The sequence below is a fragment of the Oxyura jamaicensis genome, chromosome 18 (genome assembly GCF_011077185.1).
Source record: "Oxyura jamaicensis isolate SHBP4307 breed ruddy duck chromosome 18, BPBGC_Ojam_1.0, whole genome shotgun sequence".
Taxonomy (NCBI): domain Eukaryota; kingdom Metazoa; phylum Chordata; class Aves; order Anseriformes; family Anatidae; genus Oxyura; species Oxyura jamaicensis.
Genome location: NC_048910.1, coordinates 3,910,022 through 3,929,679, shown reverse-complemented (window position 1 = coordinate 3,929,679; position 19,658 = coordinate 3,910,022). Strand labels below are relative to the sequence as shown.

Sequence of the window (19,658 nt, the reverse complement as noted above, 5' to 3'; positions counted from 1 at the left end):
GCACCGAGGCCACCCCCTCCCCTTGCCGCCCCGGCGGCGCCTCACGGCGGGAGCTGCCGGGGAGGGGTGGTGGGCGCGCGCCTGGCGCGTGATGCGCGCCCCCGGCCCCTCCCGTGCCCGCGCGGCGGCGGGGGCGAGCGCGGCGGCGGCTACGTGCCGAGGCTCAGGTCCACAATGGGCCCCGCCGCGCGGGGGGGCGGGGAGGCGGTGGCGGCGGCCCCAGTTCCAGCCCCAGCCGGGAACCCGGCGGCGACGCGGCCGTGAGGCGCTGCCCAGCCCTAGCCCCGGCTCCGTGCCCTTGCCGGGGACGCGATTGAGCGCGGCGGGGCCGTACGGTGCTCGCTTCTTCCCCTGCACCGCGGCCCCGCGGCCACCCCGTCCGTGAGCGGCCGGTGCCTGGCGGTGCGAGGGGCAGGGGGCGGGCACGGCGACAAAGGGCGGCGGGGCCGGGCCGGGCCCTCACTGACCTGCTCCTGTCCCGCAAGAGAGCCGGGTGGCGTCGGAGGGACCGCAAATGAAGTGCGAGAACTGCACCAAAAAGGTGAGCGGGGCGGTCCGCGGGACCCCCCCCCCCCGGGGACGGCGCCTCAGGGTGGGCTCGGGGGGCGCCCCAAGGTCCCCGGGCCCGGCGGCACCCCCGGGCTGAGCTCCCCGGGAAGCTCGGCCGGTGTGGGGGGGGGGGGGGAGGGCGCCTCTCAGGGCTCTTCGGGGCTGCTCGGGGTGGTTTGGGGCTTCTCGGGGTGGTGGTGCTGCCTCTCAGGGCTCTTCGGGGTTGTCCGAGGTGGTTTGGGGTTGTTCGGGGTCGTGGCGCTGTCTCCAGGGTTTCTCGGGGTAGGCACCTCGCGATGTGTGTCTCTGGCTTCTCGGCGTCCTATTTGATCTTCCCCTCAGAGTTCAAAATAATAGCAGTCGCTGAGAACTGTGAAACCGATCAAGGGAATTTCTGAGGAATTATTTTCATTGTAGTCAACACGCTTTGAAAATAAAGCCTTGACTATAAATGTGCAGCTCGCATACTGTCAAAACCTGTAAATGCGCTAAAGGAGTTTTTAACTATCCAAATAGTTCTGTAACGATGTTGCTGGACATATTTTGCATAATATGTCTTATGTTTTGTTTCAGGAATGCAGTAAAAAACAGAAAAACGATGACTCGCAAAGTGCATCTGTTGATGCATTGAGTTCTAATGATGGCTTTGAAGAGGTAATGTTCCTTCTAAAAACTATCGTCCTTCTTTGTGTTCTTGTTCCACGATGCGCCCCAAAGGCAGAGGTTCCAAATAGAGAACTTCGAAGCACTGGATCATTTATTACCCTGTTTATATGTGTCCATAACATGAGAATCAAGAACCTTTTTGAAAGATGAAATAAAAAAACCCTTGGTCTGCAAGCACAAACAATAATTAAATGTTTTGTTGTTGTTTTTAAATTGTTTGTGTGTCAAAATCTTACCTCAAATCTTTACAGTGAAGACAGGGCTGAGAAGGAAAAAAGTGGGATTTTGCCTGTTCAAGTGTGCAAATGTATTATTATTTTTTTTTATATAGGACCAACTTGTGTCACGTACTGTTCTTCAGGAGATAACTGTCTCCCTGGGAATAGGTTCTTAATTGAAGGAATTATTATTATTTTGTTTTCCATAAGTAGCTTGGTTATCTTGCACTTCCATCCAAGTATTCCTCTTCCTCCACAGCTGAGCTGCCAATTGTATTTTAGCCAGAAATCTAGAACTGTTACCTTGCAGTCTATGTAACTGTCGACTGCCTTCTGTTTGTTTTACCCAGTGGTAAAAGCCTAAGCCATCTTGGTGGGAGAGGCATCCGGCTACTAAAGAGGCTTAATAGTTCAAATAAAAGTTTTTTTTTTCACTTGCTGGTGACTTGTTGGTTACTGTCAACTCTGAAATGCAATGCAAATCAGGTTACTACAACATGTACTTCAGGGCTAAATTTAGACCTATGTGTTTACACTTAAACATTTTGCAGTTTCACAGTAATAATAGAGCAGAACCATGAAGAAGGATTGAACAAATTACTCTGACTATTTCTAAAAAACCTTGGGTGTTATGCCACTGTCATGGATTGTCTTGTTTTATTTAAAACAGTGAGAAGCAGATCTGCTTTTTATCTCGGTCATTGCAGAGATCTTGAAAATTGCTTGATCATTATTAAATATTTATGTATTTGTATCTTTTTTTCTTTTTTTTCTTTTTTTTTCAGAAAAATGAGTTTCATGCTTTGGCTAATGCTAAAATACTCCTTAGCGACTGCTTAGCATGTGACAATTGTATGACATCAGAAGAAGGAGCCAGAGTTTTCCAACAGAATCAGAAGGAGCTCTTTCGTATACTCAACCTTAATAAGGTAAAATGACACAAACAATAATGCACTGTTTTCTGTGAGGAGGGGAAAAGATTACAGAATGACTAATATTAATTCTTTATATACATATTCACACCGTAGTTACTAGCACTGTTCTGGGGGTTTCTTATGCCAATGTACCCACACAATACAAAGTTATTGAGGCTAATTTTTGGATGTAGAATTGTTTTTAATATATTTTTGAGCTGCCTATATTTGGAACAAAAATTGTTGACCTCAATTCTTAGCAAAGAATTGCCGTTTTCTGCTGAGATCTGTATTCCCTGGAAAGTAATTGCTATGTATGGCTCAGATTGTTAGATCTTGATGCTGATTTAATTTAGTTCCATTCAAGTCTTCTGTGTCCTTACTTGGTAATGAAAAGCTATTAGAATTAATGCTGGCATTTTCTTAATCTGTACATAAGTGTTGTAAATAAGATGATTCGTCACGTAGTAATTTTCTTAGAACTAGTTGAACTCTCCATGTAACACGATATTATTGTACACAAGAGAAAGAGAGAAGAAGGAGAGGGGGAGGCAGGAGGCAGGAGGGACACAACCCTTTCAGGTCATATCAAGCTCTCTTAATTGGACCCTAAGTCCACAATTCAGAGGGAGAGAGGTTACCTTAATCAGAACTTCTCAGGACCAGAGAAAGGTAGTGAGCAAGTGAGATGCTTTCCAGACAGTAGTGGGCTCTATGTGCAGGGTCGTTCTACAGTGTTTAGGGTGTCTAAGAACAAACTATGGTCTCTAACCTTTCATAGGGTGAGACTTGTCTGTAGCATAGTCCTGGTTTCTCTTTCAAGTGTTCCACTGATCTGGACAATATCTCAACTAAACCACGAGGTTCAGCTTCAAATAAATGCTACAGTCATCTGAGCTTTATAGTTGCACACCACTGTCTATATTTTCAAAGGGTTCTTCAGTGTTCACAAATGCTGATTTGTTAAGGGTCCTGTCTTGCCATTTCCTCTCAATTTCTTCAGTGATAGAGGCATGGGAGCCTGAACAAAGGTTCAGATCTGTAATTTGCTGAGTTGAATGTGTAACTTTGAATGCCCATGCTCCTGGAAACACTAGTTAGTTTATTTTAGTATTTAAACATTCTGCTTTTTTTCCTTATTTGTCAGTACTAGATTCTGGTAGGAATGAAAACTTGATAGGTGCTGAATGTCTCTTAAATTTCTTTATGCCATTATGAGACCAACTACAGAATTGTCTTGGGACAGATGGAATTCCCTGAGTCATACAAAAGCAACATCTATGGATGATTAGAGATAAACGCTGTCAGGATCAGAAGAACATCCTGTCCTGCCCTCAATAAATGTGATAGTTGTTTCATAGGGGATTTAATAATAAGGCCTACTGAATCATAGGACACTGAGGAGTAACTGCAGGAGTAGAAAAGGGAGGGAAAGGAGGGAGCGTTATCCTTTTGTAATTACCCACGTTGTTTCCTTTGTGTTTTGTTTTGTTTACCAGAAATGTGATACCTCAAAACACAAAGTGTTGGCAGTGTCTATATGCCCTCAGTCATTGCCTTATTTTGCTGCTAAATTCAATCTCTCTGTGAATGATGCAGCCAGGAGACTCTGTGGTTTCCTCAAAAGTCTCGGTAAGTGTGGGGTTGTTACGGTGGAGCAGAAAGGGAGGGTTATTTTATGTATTTGTTTCCTCAGCAGAACTGTTTGTAATGCAGTCATAAAGCACCATCTAGTTTAGAGTTGAGTTTGAAATGTGTACTCTGTGATATTAGTGACCGTGCAGCAGTGTGACATACACCGGTTTCAGGAATAGCTTTGAAGCATGACTGTGTTGATAGTAAAGGTCAGAGAACAGAAGGACGTTATAGAGCCATCTTTGGAATGTTCACTATGAAGAAATCAGGGAGGATTTGGCTGTAAGCTTCAATAAGATTTCTCCCTTGTTCTCTAACTTAGGGGGAGGGGATTCTTATGCTAGGTGCCTACCAGCCCTTTGACGTTAACCTCTAGAATATTATCTTTTTTTTTTCTGTATTTTCAAGCGACTCACAAAAACTGTTGTATTTTATGTTAAAGCTGTATTTCCTTTGTTCTTGATGCTGCATATACGAAGTTTAATCTGAAAAACTAAGGGTTTTCTTCTTTAACGTCCTTGAGGGAGGAAGCAGAAGGACAACAATAAACCCATGAATTGTTTCCTGCCTTATGTTTTTATTTTTCAGATTTTTAAATGCATGTCTGTACCCAGTATATTATTTCCTACATCCAAAAGGAGAGCCAAGTTGTGGTGGGCCCCAGTTTTCTTAGAATACGTTATTTATCTTTGCCTCACTGGCTGCAGGGACGTGCTCAATATTACGTAGGTGGATAGGGAGTATGTTGCTAAACGAGCAGATGGAAGGTCTCTGCTATGTTGGTGATATGCTCCTGTACCTTTGCACACAACTCAAGCAGAGGAAGATATGCCTCTTAGCAGGATACATGTTGTTTTTTTTTGTGGATAAGAAGTCACTTCACGTTCTGTAAAGAATGCTCGTTCTCAAGAGTCACTGCATATAGCCCTGGAGTCTTGAGATCCTATGCAATTGGACAAACAAAACCCACATATTTTCTGAATGAAAAGCTTGCCATAAGGAAGCTGACAGCGATTTGAAGTGTTGCTAGTCAGAGTTAGCAAGTTGGTGGTCCTTTTCAATTGATGACACAGAAGATAGCTTTAAAGCATACAGCTTTTATTTTTGACTGTACTAATTGTGAAACTTTTTTAGAGGCTAGAGAATATACCCATCTTCCAAGATATTCTGTAGACGTAGGACTTGGAAGGATGCCTGTGAGATGGAAAACATTCTAGTTGTTCACTTTTCCTTCCTGTTGTATTTCATAGGGGTGCATTATGTATTTGACACCACTATAGCTGCTGATTTCAGTATCCTGGAGAGCCAGAGGGAATTTGTGCAGCGGTATCAACGGAGGAACCAGGAGGAGCATGCCTTACCAATGTTTGCCTCTGCTTGCCCTGGTGAGAACTGATTTCTGCAACCCTCTTCTTCCAAGGAATTAAGGGTGATTTCATCTGTTTTTCATGGGCTGTTGGAAGTTACCAATGGGCTTTCACATGTGTGATGAGCTATATCACAGCCACATAAATGTGAGCCACGCCGACAAGGAATGGGTGTGCTCGTGTTGGATAAGATAGCTGCTAATTCAGTGTAGGTCCTTGCGCAGTCAGCTACAAAAGTTGCAGTAAATGTAAAAGGTGAGGAGTGTAAATTCTGTTGTTGCTCTTCAAAAAACTAACCTTGCTGGTACTCTGGAGCTTCTGATAATAATACAAGGAACCTGAACTACTAATTTCCTGTGCTAGCATTGATACGTGGTGTTTATTAACCTGTTGTATTTCCCGTCACTGCTATAAAAGAAGCATACATTACATATTAATGTCTAGATAATGAACCTGAGGTACAGAAGAACTGAGGCTTTTAGCGCTTCATGTAAGGCCCTGGGGGAAATTTATCACAACTGAAATTAAGTTGGTGGCTGTTGCTCGTATGCCTGGACCACAAAGTTTAACATGGTGGTTTTTTTTTATTGAAAAGAATCTTTAAGGAGTTTTGCAAACTGGTATAACTAAACCCTAACCTCCGTTACCTTAAGTAAAGTCTTGAACTTTTCACTTCAGCAAGTGACGTGACTTGTAATGACTGAGACAGTTATGTCTAACATTTACAAAATAACTCCCACTTGACATGTGATGCTCTTCTGAGAATTTTGCATGAGAACTTGTTCTGTTACAAAAGGAATGTGCATTTATCACAACTGAAAAGATGCAGTATATTCACTTATTGTTTATTTCTTGTGCATTTGCTAGCACCCTGTCACGTCAGTTCTCCACTGTGATAAATAATACTCTTAAAAACAAGTATCAAAAAGGGGGCAAAAGTAACTCCTTTGCCTAATGCCCCTTGCCAGCTCCACTCTAGCAAGTTCATGGTGCTGATTTTCAAAAGGCTTTCTAACAAAAATACAAATGTAGTTCTAACTTGGAAATAAGTTATGTGGATTGCATTCTTAAAAAAAAATATGTTACAGTTAAAAGAGTGAGAGTATCACAGAATCACAGAATCACAGAATTTCTAGGTTGGAAGAGACCTCAAGATCATCGAGTCCAACCTCTGACCTAACACTAACAGTCCCCACTAAACCATATCCCTAAGCTCTACATCTAAACGTCTTTTGAAGACTTCCAGGGATGGTGACTCCACCACCTCCCTGGGCAGCCTGTTCCAATGCCTCACAACCCTTTCAGTAAAGAAGCTCTTCCTAACATCTGACCTAAAACTCCCTTGGCGCAACTTTAGCCCATTCCCCCTCGTCCTGTCACCAGGCACGTGGGAGAACAGGCCAACCCCCACCTCTCTACAGCCTCCTTTAAGGTATCTGTAGAGAGCGATAAGAGAGCGAGAGAGAGTATGTATTTGGTGGCTTCCAGAATTTGCTCCTGTCATTTATTTAAATTTTAAATACTGATATTTAAATTATACTTGTACTCGTTTATTCTGCGTGTTCTCTAGTGGAAGTATCTGGGTCATGCTTTAGGAACTGTATACATGTCAGAGGGAAAGGTTTCTACTTCTTTCTGTTAGTGTTATCTCAGTGTTATCTGGTATCTTCAGAAACAGACACACTGTATGTTGCTCTCTTGCAAGTGCAAAACCTGCAAAGTTGAAACCACCCCATTTAATCAGCTTTGACTTGTGCGTTATTTAAAATTCAAAACCGGTGGGTTTCTTTCAGAACTTCCTCTTAGATAATTTTAATTTTCTGCACGTAGAAACAGAGTTAAGATTATTTGCTTCTCTCACTAGACAGATATTAACACAGTTGCTGGAACCCTTTTCTCATCCTTATCTGTTCTACAAAAGATAGTTTCTGTCTTCACTGCAAGTTGTGGTGTTAGCTGCCTGCTGTGGTGTGGATGTAGAGGCATGGGTGATTTCCATTTCTGGAAAAGTGAACTGAAATACCACTGTAAACCCATTCTGAAAGTGTGCAACATTTCATTCCCTTTGACTGCAATTACAGAAGAAATTTGTCCAGTCATCTAAAGTAAGGTTGTTTAGTGTGTTTCATGAATTTATCTGGGTGCATTTTCTGTTCTTCATTCTCCTTCCCCTCTATGTCCCCAGATGACATAAATCTGTCAAAGGCACTTTGTTTACTGCTTGTGCTCATCACAAAAATGTTTTATATAGCTCTGTAGATCAAGGTCAATGTGAACTCATATTACTGCTTTACTTATATTTATCTTTGGGTATAACTCCACAGATTAAAATACCACCCTCTTCAGTAAGTGGTGTGCATTGTAAAATCTACCCTGAGTAAAAGGGCATAGCTGGTATAATCCCAAAACCTGATCAAGGGGCATTTAATTGTCTCTGTCTAAATTGTTCTTACCTCCTCCTGCTGTTCAGGTAAAGTGAGAACTTGTTTGTTTCTTGCCCAAAATACAACAGTGTAACTGCTCTAGTGATTTTTTTGCATAATGCTCCAGAAGTGATCAGTTCTTTTTTCATTTACCAAATGGTTCAGCAATGTGAAGCACTTGCTCTGGGAACCAGGCAGTATTTTTAATGCATTGCTAACCTCTGAACTACTAAAACAAGCCAATGGGGCAGGCTTGTAGCATAAGCAGGAAGAGTGTAACTGCTGGGGACTGAAATGCTGTTGTTCCAGTCAACTAAATTAATTTCCTTTTAAAGTAGTGAGTATTTTCTACCTAGTTGTTCTGTGCTTTACACTGATGTATAAATATTTATGCCATATGTCTCTCTCTGACATCCTTATGATAAACCACTAGAAATAACATGTTCTGAAGTGGATCTGTAAGCATTTATACAGTGATTTGTAGGGACTTCCTTTTGTTCCTTGATGCTAACACAAGCCAGCAAGTGGTTCAGAATCTGAATGAATTCCTGAAGGGTGCAGGCCTCTGTGGTTACAGATGGACACTGATAGAAGAACTGGGTATCTTAGGCCTCCTGTAACTGTGGCTCTGGAATTCAGCCCCACTAATGAGTAGGCAGAAGCAGCACGTATGCAAAGTGCAGATAAATGCCTTGTGCTGCTCATTCAAGGCTGCTTGTGTAATTAAACAACAACTAACGCTCACTGTGCAGCGGGAACTACTGTACGCTTGTTCTGTCTGCTGGAAGAATTTAAGAAATTGCTTGGGGTGATATCTGCCAGAAATCCCCTGGAATTTCCTTACAGTTTGCAACTAGGATATCTGAATACCACTTGAGTTCCAGTTGTGCTGTTACTGGCCCTTGTGGCAGTGTTCTGACTTGCACTTATGTACAAATACCTGGCAAGGTCTTCAAGCTTAAGAATTAAACTACAGATAGTCCCTTTCCTGAGCAGAGTGTACTTTGCAGCAGTTTTTCTTTTACGTATACACTGATCTACTTGATAAAAGGCTGAAGCAAGAAATGTTTTTACTCTTTCTTAGCACCAAAAGCAATAAAATTCCTTAGAAGGCTGAGTTAAACACTCTGCACAATTTAGCTGTTTGATCTACAGTTCGTGTGGGTGAAGCAAAAATTCTGAATTAAGTCCTTGTTGTAAAAGATGCTGGGCTGTTGCTTTCAGTAAAAGTTACAGTGCCAAAGTAAGCATCACACAGCCTGGACACCTTAATCCCCTCACCTTTCAGTTCACGTTTTGTAAAGTGGGGGATACTAGAACTGCTGTGGATATCAGGGGTGGTGTAAATATAAACACCCTGTTGGAGCTGAAATGCTGAAGGAGCCTGGTGAAGGGGACAGGGAGTCTTGAGTAACTAAGACTGGATGTTGGATACAAAGAGACACCCCTTAACTGCTTTGTGCACGGGGAGGTGGTTATAAAGAAGGTGTAGATACTCTAAAAATGGTAAAAGAAGCCATTTCTCCTAGGTTTAATCCATGTGCATCTTGTGATAATGCTTTCATGTGACTCTTCTGTTCTAGACGAGGCAAGCTGGGTGTGGGGTTACTAAATCTCAGGAAAGAGAAGGATACAGCTAAGCAACTGAACAGAGAACGTTTGTTGGAGTATCCACTGATCCAAGAGCTAAGGACTAGGAAGTCAACTTAACTCTTTGTTAGCTGGGATCTTGTTCTTCCTGCTTTGTTAAATCCATGAGTTAGAAAGGATGTAACAGATCATGCAATTTATAGTGGTTTCTAGGTTTCAAATTAACGACGCGGTGCATTACATGTATCTAGTTGTAAAGCACTGTTAACAAAGCCTTGAGGTTTCCTGCAGTTCCTAAGGTGGGGGATTCCAGCCTACATTGTCCCCATTTTCAAAGCAGGAATGTTCTAGCTACTGTGTAAGTCTTAATTTCTAACAACTTTGCTATAACTACTGTCACCTTACCGTGCTTATGTACTACTTCAGTGTCTGTGATTCCTGTCATTCTAGGTTGGATCCGGTATGCTGAGAGAGTACTCACCAATCTTGTGACCTCCCACATTTGCACTGCAAAGTCTCCACAGCAGATCATGGGCTCCCTGGTGAAGGGCTACTTTGCCAGGCAGCAGGTAAGTAATTCTGCCTTCTTTTTACCATTATACTCTTCCAAAAAGGTGGGCTAATATGTCTTAATATGGAAATGTAGATCTTGGTGTATTTTAAGCATCTTCCTGAATTTTGTCCTTCACTTGAAGAATAAACGCTGCTCTGCTGCCATACAAGTAAGCGTCCATGAGAAGAACAGTGTACAAAGAACCTTATCTTGTGAGCTGGCGGCAATCCTTGTGCTCCCAGTGCAACATGGATTTAGGTATTTAGAGATGAAGTTAAATCCAGAGTTGCTAACGAGATCCTTGTTATATACTGCCTGTGTATTTCTGTAGAAGCCAAAACAGGAGTAGAGGAGAGCGCTGTAGAAATTCCTGGGTTATCCAGAATCAATAAAAAGCACTGTATGCGAGAAACTAACCTTTTTATCTTGGCAATTTTCCATGTTGAAAAAGTTGCTGTTCTTTGTACATATACATTTAACTACGTTCAGATTACATAGAAAAAAATTTCCATTTCCCATAAATAGAGAAATACTGATGGAAATACTGAAATACTCACTGAAAGTGAGCGAGTGGCAGAGCTAGAAAATAGAATTCAGACATTCTGACTTGCGCTTGCTTTCTAAGGCAGTCAAAAGCTACAAAAGCCACATGTCACATAGTTTGAAGGAATAAGTAGAAGTTGCAGATGAAAGACTGACTTCAGATGTTTGCTCATGCTCTTGACTTCTGACCATGTTATGTGTGCTGCAGTCTTCAGCACTTATTTCAGCAATTTATTTCTACAGATAGATTTCTAATATTACCTGTATGGAATGTGTGGTGTTATTTTTGCCTTTGTCATCCTTAAAACTGTCTTTTGCTTTTCCTGGAGTTCACATGTGCTCTCTTCTCTGTTATGCAGAACTTGTCTCCAGATAAAATTTTCCATGTAATAGTGGCGCCTTGTTATGACAAGAAACTGGAAGCCCTGCGGGAAGATTTCTACACTGCCTTGTATAACTCACAAGAAGTTGATTGTGTTCTAACATCAGGTTAAATCTTCTTTAAACTTACTATTTGTAAAGATATACATGAATCTCCAATTTTTATGCCAGGCTTTGCTTTTTTTCAAAGTCTGCTTTAATTGTACAGTGGGCTTTCTTCTGATTTACAAATAAGTACAGGTTTTTGTGCTACTGGGAGCAGTGATATTGTATATGGAAGGCAAAACCAAAAAGAATCCTTTTAAGTTCATGTTCAAGATTCAGGTACTTATTTTTGTCAACCCCTTAAGAAAAGTAAGAACTATGCAAATCCACGTGCCAAATCTTTGTCTTGCTTATGCATGGTTGTCTCTCTACTGGGATTATTTCCAGTGCATGACACCAGTGACCTTTTGGTGTGGCTCTTGTCTTTAGGCGTAATGCCCAAACAATATATCCTCCTTTTTCGCTGCAGAGTAGAAACTACTTCTTCCACATTTTACCCAACAGAAAGGCTAAGTAGCATTATGCAAAGTTTGGAGCAAGCCAAAGGCCCTTTTCTTCAGGGCTCTATGTATCAGGCCTCTGAGTTATTGGAGGTATCTGACTCTTAAGAAGTGGAGGATGTGTCTGTAAGCAGACGGAGATAGATGTTGGGATGTTAATCACTTAAATGCATGGCACGTGCATTTTGCTTTGTGTTGAACGTAAAATGTCCTATGTTTTTGTACAGGTGAAATTGTCCAAATAATGGAACAGAAAAACATGTCTATGAAAGATATGACTGAAGTAGCTGTGGATAGTTTGTAAGTAGCTTTGTTGTGAATTGCTTCCTTATTTTGATGACAACTGACAGAACCTTTGTGTGTTGAACATAAACGTAAAACTTCTCAAAATAATGTTTTTTCTTGTTAAAGCAAAAAAGCCTGCATCAAAGTCTGAATATACTAAAGCCTCATCCTTTCAAAAACTTTAAAAAACTGTCTGTTTTTAAAATTTGACTTTTGAAGATTTGTTTAGCTCTTCATTTATATTGCAGCGCTGTAACACTAGATTTGACTTTATCAAGTTCGTGACTTGCTAGTTAAGCGTGTCTGCGGGTGTTAACTCCATTCCTTGAGCACGTATAAAGCTAACGGTCTCGTCTGCCCCCTTCCAGCTGTCTGGCCTCACCAGGATGCTGGGCTGCCTCATGGGCTGGCCATCTGTTCTGTGCTTTCCTTTCAATCAGAGCAGCACTCTGAGAGTAAATTTCCACTTTCCTCCAATACGTTCATGGAGAATTGTTTGAAATAGCACCCTTTCAGGACAATGGTAATTCAGTTTTATCCTAAACAGGGCAACTCACTTTTTTCAAGATTAGATAAAATTGAAAGATGCTTTAAGGTGAAGTGTAGTAGATGAAAATAACACAAAGATTTGAAGAGGGTTTGTTTGTTTGTTTTAATGGGTATGGCTGGCTCTGAAAGCAGCATGCATGTTGTTTTATTCCTCAGGCTTAGGTACACAGGCTGGTTTCAGTGCTCAGTGATCTTTGTTCAAGTGTGACAAATGTTACTTGATATCTTTCCAGAGTGGTGGTGGTAGAGCAATAAACATGCTTTCTTGCACAAAACGGAAAGCTTTGGAAATTTAAAAATAAATAAATAAATCCTTGCAGTTAGTATCCTGCTTAGATCTGGTGTAGACTGGTGAAATGAAGTTGTACAGTGGCAACAGTTTCAGGGCTGTGGTTGTTGTATAGCTGATTACTTCTACTAGAAGATGCTACACAGAATAAGAATTAGATAAGTACAGTTTTTACAGACATAATCGCGTGGAGGTAAGCATTTCTTTCATAATCAACATGTGCAATGAAAGAGCAAACTCTTAACCAGAATATACCTGTATTACTGCATCATTGTATGCTGGGGAATAATGTTTGTTTTAAAGATGATGAATCTGATGATACTGTTTAAAGCTGTGAGACCTGATCACATTTTGTTCTTCTTGGGTCTTAAAAGCAGACTTCTGCAGGGCAATATACATAAATAGAATTCTTCTTTAAAACAAGTTCTAGCACAGCACCAATTTGTTGTAAAGTACTCGAATGAGGGTGGAAAGGCCTTGCAGAGGGATCTGGATAGGTTGGAGAGCTGGGCGATCACCAACCGTATGAAGTTCAATAAGAGCAAGTGCCGGGTCCTGCACCTGGGATGGGGAAACCCTGGCTGCACGTACAGACTGGGCGATGAGACGCTGGAGAGCAGCCTAGAAGAGAGGGATCTGGGGGTCGTGGTAGGCAGCAAGTTGAATATGAGCCAGCAGTGTGCCCTGGCAGCCAGGAGGGCCAACCGTGTCCTGGGGTGCATCAAGCACGGCATCGCTAGTAGGTCAAGGGAGGTGATTGTCCCGCTCTACTCTGCGCTGGTGCAGCCTCACCTCGAGTACTGTGTGCAGTTCTGGGCACCACAGTATAAAAAGGACATGAAACTGTTGGAGAGTGTCCAGAGGAGGGCTACGAAGATGTTGATAGGCCTGGAGGGGAAGACGTACGAAGAACGGCTGAGGTCACTGGGCCTGTTCAGCCTGGAGAAGAGGAGGCTGAGAGGAGACCTCATCACAGTCTACAACTTCCTCGTAAGGGGGTGTCGAGAGATAGGAGACCTTTTCTCCATTAACACCAGTGACAGGACCCGCGGGAACGGGGTTAAGCTGAGGCAGGGGAAATTTAGGCTTGACATCAGGAGGGGGTTCTTCACAGAGAGGGTGGTTGCACACTGGAACAGGCTCCCCAGGGAAGTTGTCACTGCACCGAGCCTGTCTGAATTTAAGAAGAGATTGGACTGTGCACTTAGTCACATGGTCTGAACTTTTGGGTAGACCTGTGCGGTGTCAAGAGTTGGACTTGATGATCCTTAAGGGTCCCTTCCAACTCAGGATATTCTATGATTCTATGATTCTACTTGGTATTAAAAAACTATTGTGAACAAAGTAACTCAGTGCAGTTTTTAACTTGCTTTCATATCTGGCGAATGCTAACAAAGAGCAATTGGCTAAAATTAGGAGGCCGTATCACAAAGCAAAATGACCCAAGGTTATCAAATTGAAGTTGGAGTACTTCAATAAATAGCATGGCATAGGGCAGTACTAAATATATAAACTTCAGCTCTTTAGTGATGAAAATACTTCTCTGTCAGTATTACAACTTCCACTTTTTCTAGTAAGGTGTTTGTTGGGGTAATTTTCCCTTTGGTTTCCTGCTTGGATGCTGTGCTTGGAGTGCCTCTCAGGCAAGAGGTAGCACTGTACAGGCCTCAGGAAAGGGAGGAAGGCAAACTAAATTATAACTGGAGAGGCTTTTGCATGTAAGAGTGAAGGATATAACTTGTCCATTCATTAATCTGAAGAAAAACGTTTCCTTTCTGAAATTAGCATTGCCACACGTCCCTCTAGATTTCTCTTTTTCCAAGAAGGAACATGAGGCTGGAGAGGTGCAGTCTTTGGCTGTTGCCAGCATGCGTCCCAGTACAGTTCATGCTACAGCCAGTTGTGCTCACCAGTGCTCTGCTTTTAACTGGGCAACAGAGGGATGCTATGTCCATTAGGTATGGTGTTAGTTTTCTTTGCTCACTATAGAGTGGCACTTACCTTAAAGCTGCAGTGCTCTAGTGCAGTGGCAACTGCACTGGTTGTGAGCTATTTTAATGTCACGATGTTAGACTGACAAACAGCTCTGCAGGAGCAGACCAATTATCAGAAAGGCTTCTAACTTCTGAAGTACTCTTATGTTCTCCTAGGCTAAGTATTCCTCATGTCAAAGTTGATAAAATATTTTTGTGCTTACTTTCTGGCTGTGATTTTTTTTTTTCCCCAAAAAATGTCTTCTGAGCAATGAATGGCTGTTAACCAAGTCTTTAGACTGCCGAATGCGATTCCTGTAAATTACTGGTTTTGATGGTTTCTGAACATGGAGAGCCCTACATCCTCTTACTGTTCTTCTTTTATTTTTCCCAACATCTTACTGCTGTCCTTAAAGGGTTGAATTAAATAACAATAATAATAAAAAGGCGACTATGGTCTCACGGCTATGAAACCTTTTGGGGGGCGGGATGGAGAGAATGGAAAAAATGTGCTACTTGCCTGAAGTGAAGGAATGAAATTTAGGAGTTGACCTTTCTATTGTTTTCTAAGGTTTGGTGAAATAAAGGAGGGAGATGTAGTAAGGCATGATGGGAAGAGATCTGATGGTTACCTGGAGCATATTTTCAAACATGCTGCAAAGGAGCTTTTTGGCATGGATGTCAAAGAAATCACCTACAAAGCATTAAAGTAAGTCAGAGTTCTGTATCACTGTTGTGTAGGATGGGCTGGTTAGCACTACAGTGAACCCTGGCAGAGTTATTAATCTGTGTCTTTCACTGATAGGCAGTCATATATTATGGATAAGTAAATCTGTTGCTTTAAAATAGCTCCTGCTATCTTTCATTTTATTAATAACTTCTTTGCCCTGAGAAATTAAGTATAGCACTATCCTGAAAATTTCACTCCACCCTCTATTTTACTCAAGATTTCTGTTACATGTTACGCATCTGAATACAAACTGACACAGCTGGATCATCCCTTTGGTAATGCAGGGATTTAAAACCGTATCTGTATACCCTCACAGGAACAAGGACTTTCAGGAAGTTACCCTTGAAAAGGATGGTGAGACGGTGTTGCGTTTCGCAGCAGCTTATGGCTTTAGAAATATTCAAAACATGGTTCTGAAGTTGAAAAAAGGAAAGTTTTTATACCACTTTGTAGAAGTCCTTGCCTGCCCAGGAGGTAAGAATGTTAGTGGATTCACAGTCATTCTGCAGACAAACCTTGAATCTCAAAGGAAGGTTGTCTTACAGGCAGGCACTATGTTTCATTCCTTCTTAATTCTCTTCTTAATAATCTAAAATGCTTAATATTTAGTGACTGGTCTAGAACACCAATTATACATGTACAGGATTAGCTCAGAAATTGATTGGATTTTCTAAAACTAACCACAGTATTATTTGCTCTCTTGTGACCTATAAATAAATGACAGCATGACTCCTATGATTATTTCAAACCTCAGAGGAAGTGCTCTGAAATGGTAGTTGTCAAGGGCAAGAAAAGACAAGGAGCATAATTAAGATCATAAAACCACAGAGAAGGCAGAGAAAGATTGTTGTTATAGAAACTTCACTTACATAAAGATGTTGATATTGGAGTCACTTCAGGGAAATACAAATTTGAACAGAATGGGGGAGGTTTGTTTGTATAAAGAAACGACTTTTTTTTTTTTCATACTGTCTACAGGAAGTTTCCAAATTTCTCTTTATATCAAATCTTCATCACTATGTCTCTTTTTTTAAGGGTGCCTAAATGGAAAAGGCCAGGCCCAAACTGAAGATGGGAAACCAGATAAAGTGCTGCTTAACCAGATGGAAGAAGTGTATGCTGCAATACCCGTTAGACTTCCAGAAACCAACATGTACGTACAAAAGATGTACCAGGACTGGCTAGAAGGCATGGACTCCAGGAAGGTCCAGGAAACTTTGCACACCAAATACAGTGCAGTAAATCAAACGGCAAGCGGTCTGGATATCAAGTGGTAACCAGTCAAACTTTGAAAGGATTTGCTTAGGTTAGTAACTGATTCAGCACTGGAAACATTCTATGCAATCGCAGATGCTATGCACTAGCCGAGTGTATGAATGAGACGCTTTCCTAGTTGTGGATTCTTAGTTGTGAAGAACCATTGCTTTTTAAAAACAAAAAGAGAAGTCTCCAAAAGCCCTGGTTCCTGCCATTGTCTCTTAACTCTTACTGTATGTTCTATCCTGTGTATAATGAACTTCTTCATTCAAAAATGTGATCTTGAAAGGTACGTAAGCACTTCCTGCCAGGTGCAGGGAGTGTGATTCCTGATTAAGCTACTCCAGATTGAGGGTTCCCTTCACTTGCAACATGGGCTTTCCCAAGAAGGCGAGATCATCTCACTCCTACTCCTAGGCGTGCAGTCCCTTTCATCATGGGAGTACAGTCATCGTGATTTTCAATATTATTGCAGTTGTTATTATAGTAACTTGGGATTTACTTGCTTTGTTAACGAAAACACCCAACAACAAACAGCCCATAAAACAACAACAACTTTGACAAGTGTGTGTATGCAGAAGCGTAATGAATTTATGTATGTCTTCTATCAATATTACAACAAACGTTATTCAGTTCTAAACTAGAATCAGCATTCTTTACTGATGTAACATTGTGTAAGGAACAAGACACTTCACACAAACTGAATCTGGGAAACTAATATTAAATGGTTACAATGCAAGCCTTCATTAAAAATAGATACAAATAGTTGGTTGATTGGTACAAAAAGAGAACTCTTTCCTCTTAAGTTTTCTCATAAATTTGCAGCTACAAAGACTGCTGCTGCTTACGTTGGCTTCTTTATGAAAGTGAAACATGCACATGCATTGTCATGTGAGCATGTGCGTAGTACAACTTTGTTAGATTTGCTGAGCCAGACCCACAGCACTTCTATTCTCATGTTTCTGTACACAGAATACCAGATTGTTCTTTTTCACTTATCTCCATGTTGACAGACTTCTATAAAAATATCTTCATGGAGTGCCTCTGAAAAAATACTTAGCAATGCTTGTGAGCTCAAGTTATTATACATTGGCATCATTAATTGTGGTGTCCCTATTTTTTTAGGTGTGCTATAGAGGTTTAATTTAACAAACATCTTAAAGTGGTATTTGCATGCAAGCATTTTTGCGCCTTCATGAGTTGTCAGAGAGGGTAGTAGAAGAATGTGATGGACAAATAAGGAATCAAACCATTGCCAAATGTCTTCAAATTTTCCTAGTAGCATTGTATTCTTGATTAATGGCCTTTTTGAAGTTAGCACATTTTCAGATTGTTTTCCATTGGCTTCATTAGTCATTTCAAGAAGTGTTTGAATGCATCTTCTTGTAAATTTCCTAGTATTGCAACTGCTTGTGCGCCTAAGTTCTAATACTGCAAAAACCTGTCTCTATTTGAAATCAGCATTTAACTTGAACACAGTGGATGGGACAAAGGCATTAGTAAAGGCAATACAAGTGCTTGCTCTGGGTGAACAACAGAGGCTCAAGAATAGAGGGAGAGACTGAAGTACGTTACCCTGATGACAAGAGATAGCTGAATGTGAAGCTGTTAATAGAATTGCAGCTTTTAATTGGACTTCAAACTAAATAAAATATTTCCCTTTGAGGGACCTGTTTTCATCAAGTGCACATGAATTCAATTACTGTGCTACCTGAATGCACACAATGAGATTATACCCGTAAATTAGCCTTTGTAAGTTGTTCCTTCTTTTAATAAAGACATTATACTTATGTGGTGCAATATCAGAACATCTACAGAAATCTACCTCTGTACAGGAAGGGAGTCCAGAAATCACGGGAAGATCTATGTACAGCTAAAACTTTATTAAATGCTGAAGACAGATGGTGGTGTTGCATGAAACTTCTGAACAGACTACTTTTAGAGGCAACACCTGTCCCCTTTGAGCTCATTTTGTTTCTGTCATGATTTCCTCCAAAAACTTCAACAGAAGTACCTTGTAATAAAGTGGTCTTGTTCTGTTTGTATAGGCATATGTTTCTATGTATATATGGTTTGTAGCTTGATGGCATGTTTAAATTATATTGCTTCAGTTCTTTGTATAGTGTGCTTATTTTTTGTGTGCATATACTGAACAAAATGGTACGACAAAGGTGTTGCTTTTCTGACGAAATCTTCATTAAACTTCAAAAGAGCTGCCTTCCTGTTCTGAAGGGATACCCTTGAACTGTTTGTACGACTTGAAAAATAGGTGGTACTGCTGGACATGTCATCTTGTGCCATTGTGCTTGCCTGTTGCACTGAAGAGCCTTGCTTCCCCTTCGGGTGGGAGACCCTAGGAATGGGACAGTGGGTGACAAGTCTGTCTGCAATATACTATGCTGTGCTCCCTCCGCAAGGGAAGGAGGTGGCTCAGTGCATAAAAATTTAAACTTTCTCAGTTGAGTCCACCATTTCCTCCATCTACATAGTGATGTAACCTCTTGAGATAGCAATGTATGAATCTAGTAGAATACTTGTCTGCCCCAATGTTATTTTAAAGATGATAAAGGCATTAACTGAACAGCGTCTAGTGGCTAGGTGGAATGTATGTATTATAACTGATGACTTAGTGTCTGATACTTGTCCAATTTTTTGGGTCAGCTTTTGTTTTATAAGAATTTTGGAGTAAAACTGATTTTATGTTTTTTTACCTTTTCTTTAAAGTGCCAGTTTAAAACAAATCAAAAATTCTTAACTGTAATTAGTCCTTCCCCTTCGCTCTTCTTTCACTGAAATTTTTGCAGCTTGTTGCAGATTATCTATAGTGTAATACTTGCCAAAGATTTGATTCTGGCTTTTAAATTCACATTTGGCAAGTCTGTCATTGTTGACAATGTGTTTCTAGCCATGCTTCCTGAAACTACAGCGCCATTTAGTTCTCTGATGCAATTTTTGGCAACTAATAATTTTCATTGCTGCTGTGTTTTCAACAATGGGACAAGTCCCTTGTGTGGTGACAGCCATGGTGCTTTACTTTGCAGATGAATGTTGTGCTGAGACAATCTGTCTCTAGATGATTTTTAGAAAAGACTAAATTGAAGGGACTGGGGGGAGAGTAACTGGAAATTTTAATTTGGAAATTGTCCCAAGGTATTACTGACAAGCATATCAAGTGGTGGATACCTTGGGTT

The 19,658-nt window shown here is 41.1% G+C and overlaps 1 protein-coding gene across 1 annotated transcript in view; it reads left to right on the top strand.

Annotated features, from left to right (window-relative positions):
• The first annotated feature begins 136 nt into the window (after window positions 1-136).
• NARF (nuclear prelamin A recognition factor) overlaps window positions 137-19,658 on the top strand; it is a 19,775-nt gene continuing 253 nt past the window's right edge. The window contains exons 1-11 of the mRNA XM_035342651.1: window positions 137-541; window positions 1,123-1,203; window positions 2,219-2,362; window positions 3,847-3,979; window positions 5,233-5,367; window positions 9,813-9,931; window positions 10,818-10,947; window positions 11,612-11,684; window positions 15,052-15,189; window positions 15,527-15,684; window positions 16,246-19,658. The exon at window positions 16,246-19,658 is cut by the window's right edge and continues 253 nt beyond it. Coding sequence (XP_035198542.1) covers window positions 515-541; window positions 1,123-1,203; window positions 2,219-2,362; window positions 3,847-3,979; window positions 5,233-5,367; window positions 9,813-9,931; window positions 10,818-10,947; window positions 11,612-11,684; window positions 15,052-15,189; window positions 15,527-15,684; window positions 16,246-16,487 — 1,380 coding nt within the window. The 5' untranslated portion in view covers window positions 137-514 and the 3' untranslated portion in view covers window positions 16,488-19,658. The remainder of the gene's footprint in view (window positions 542-1,122; window positions 1,204-2,218; window positions 2,363-3,846; window positions 3,980-5,232; window positions 5,368-9,812; window positions 9,932-10,817; window positions 10,948-11,611; window positions 11,685-15,051; window positions 15,190-15,526; window positions 15,685-16,245) is intronic.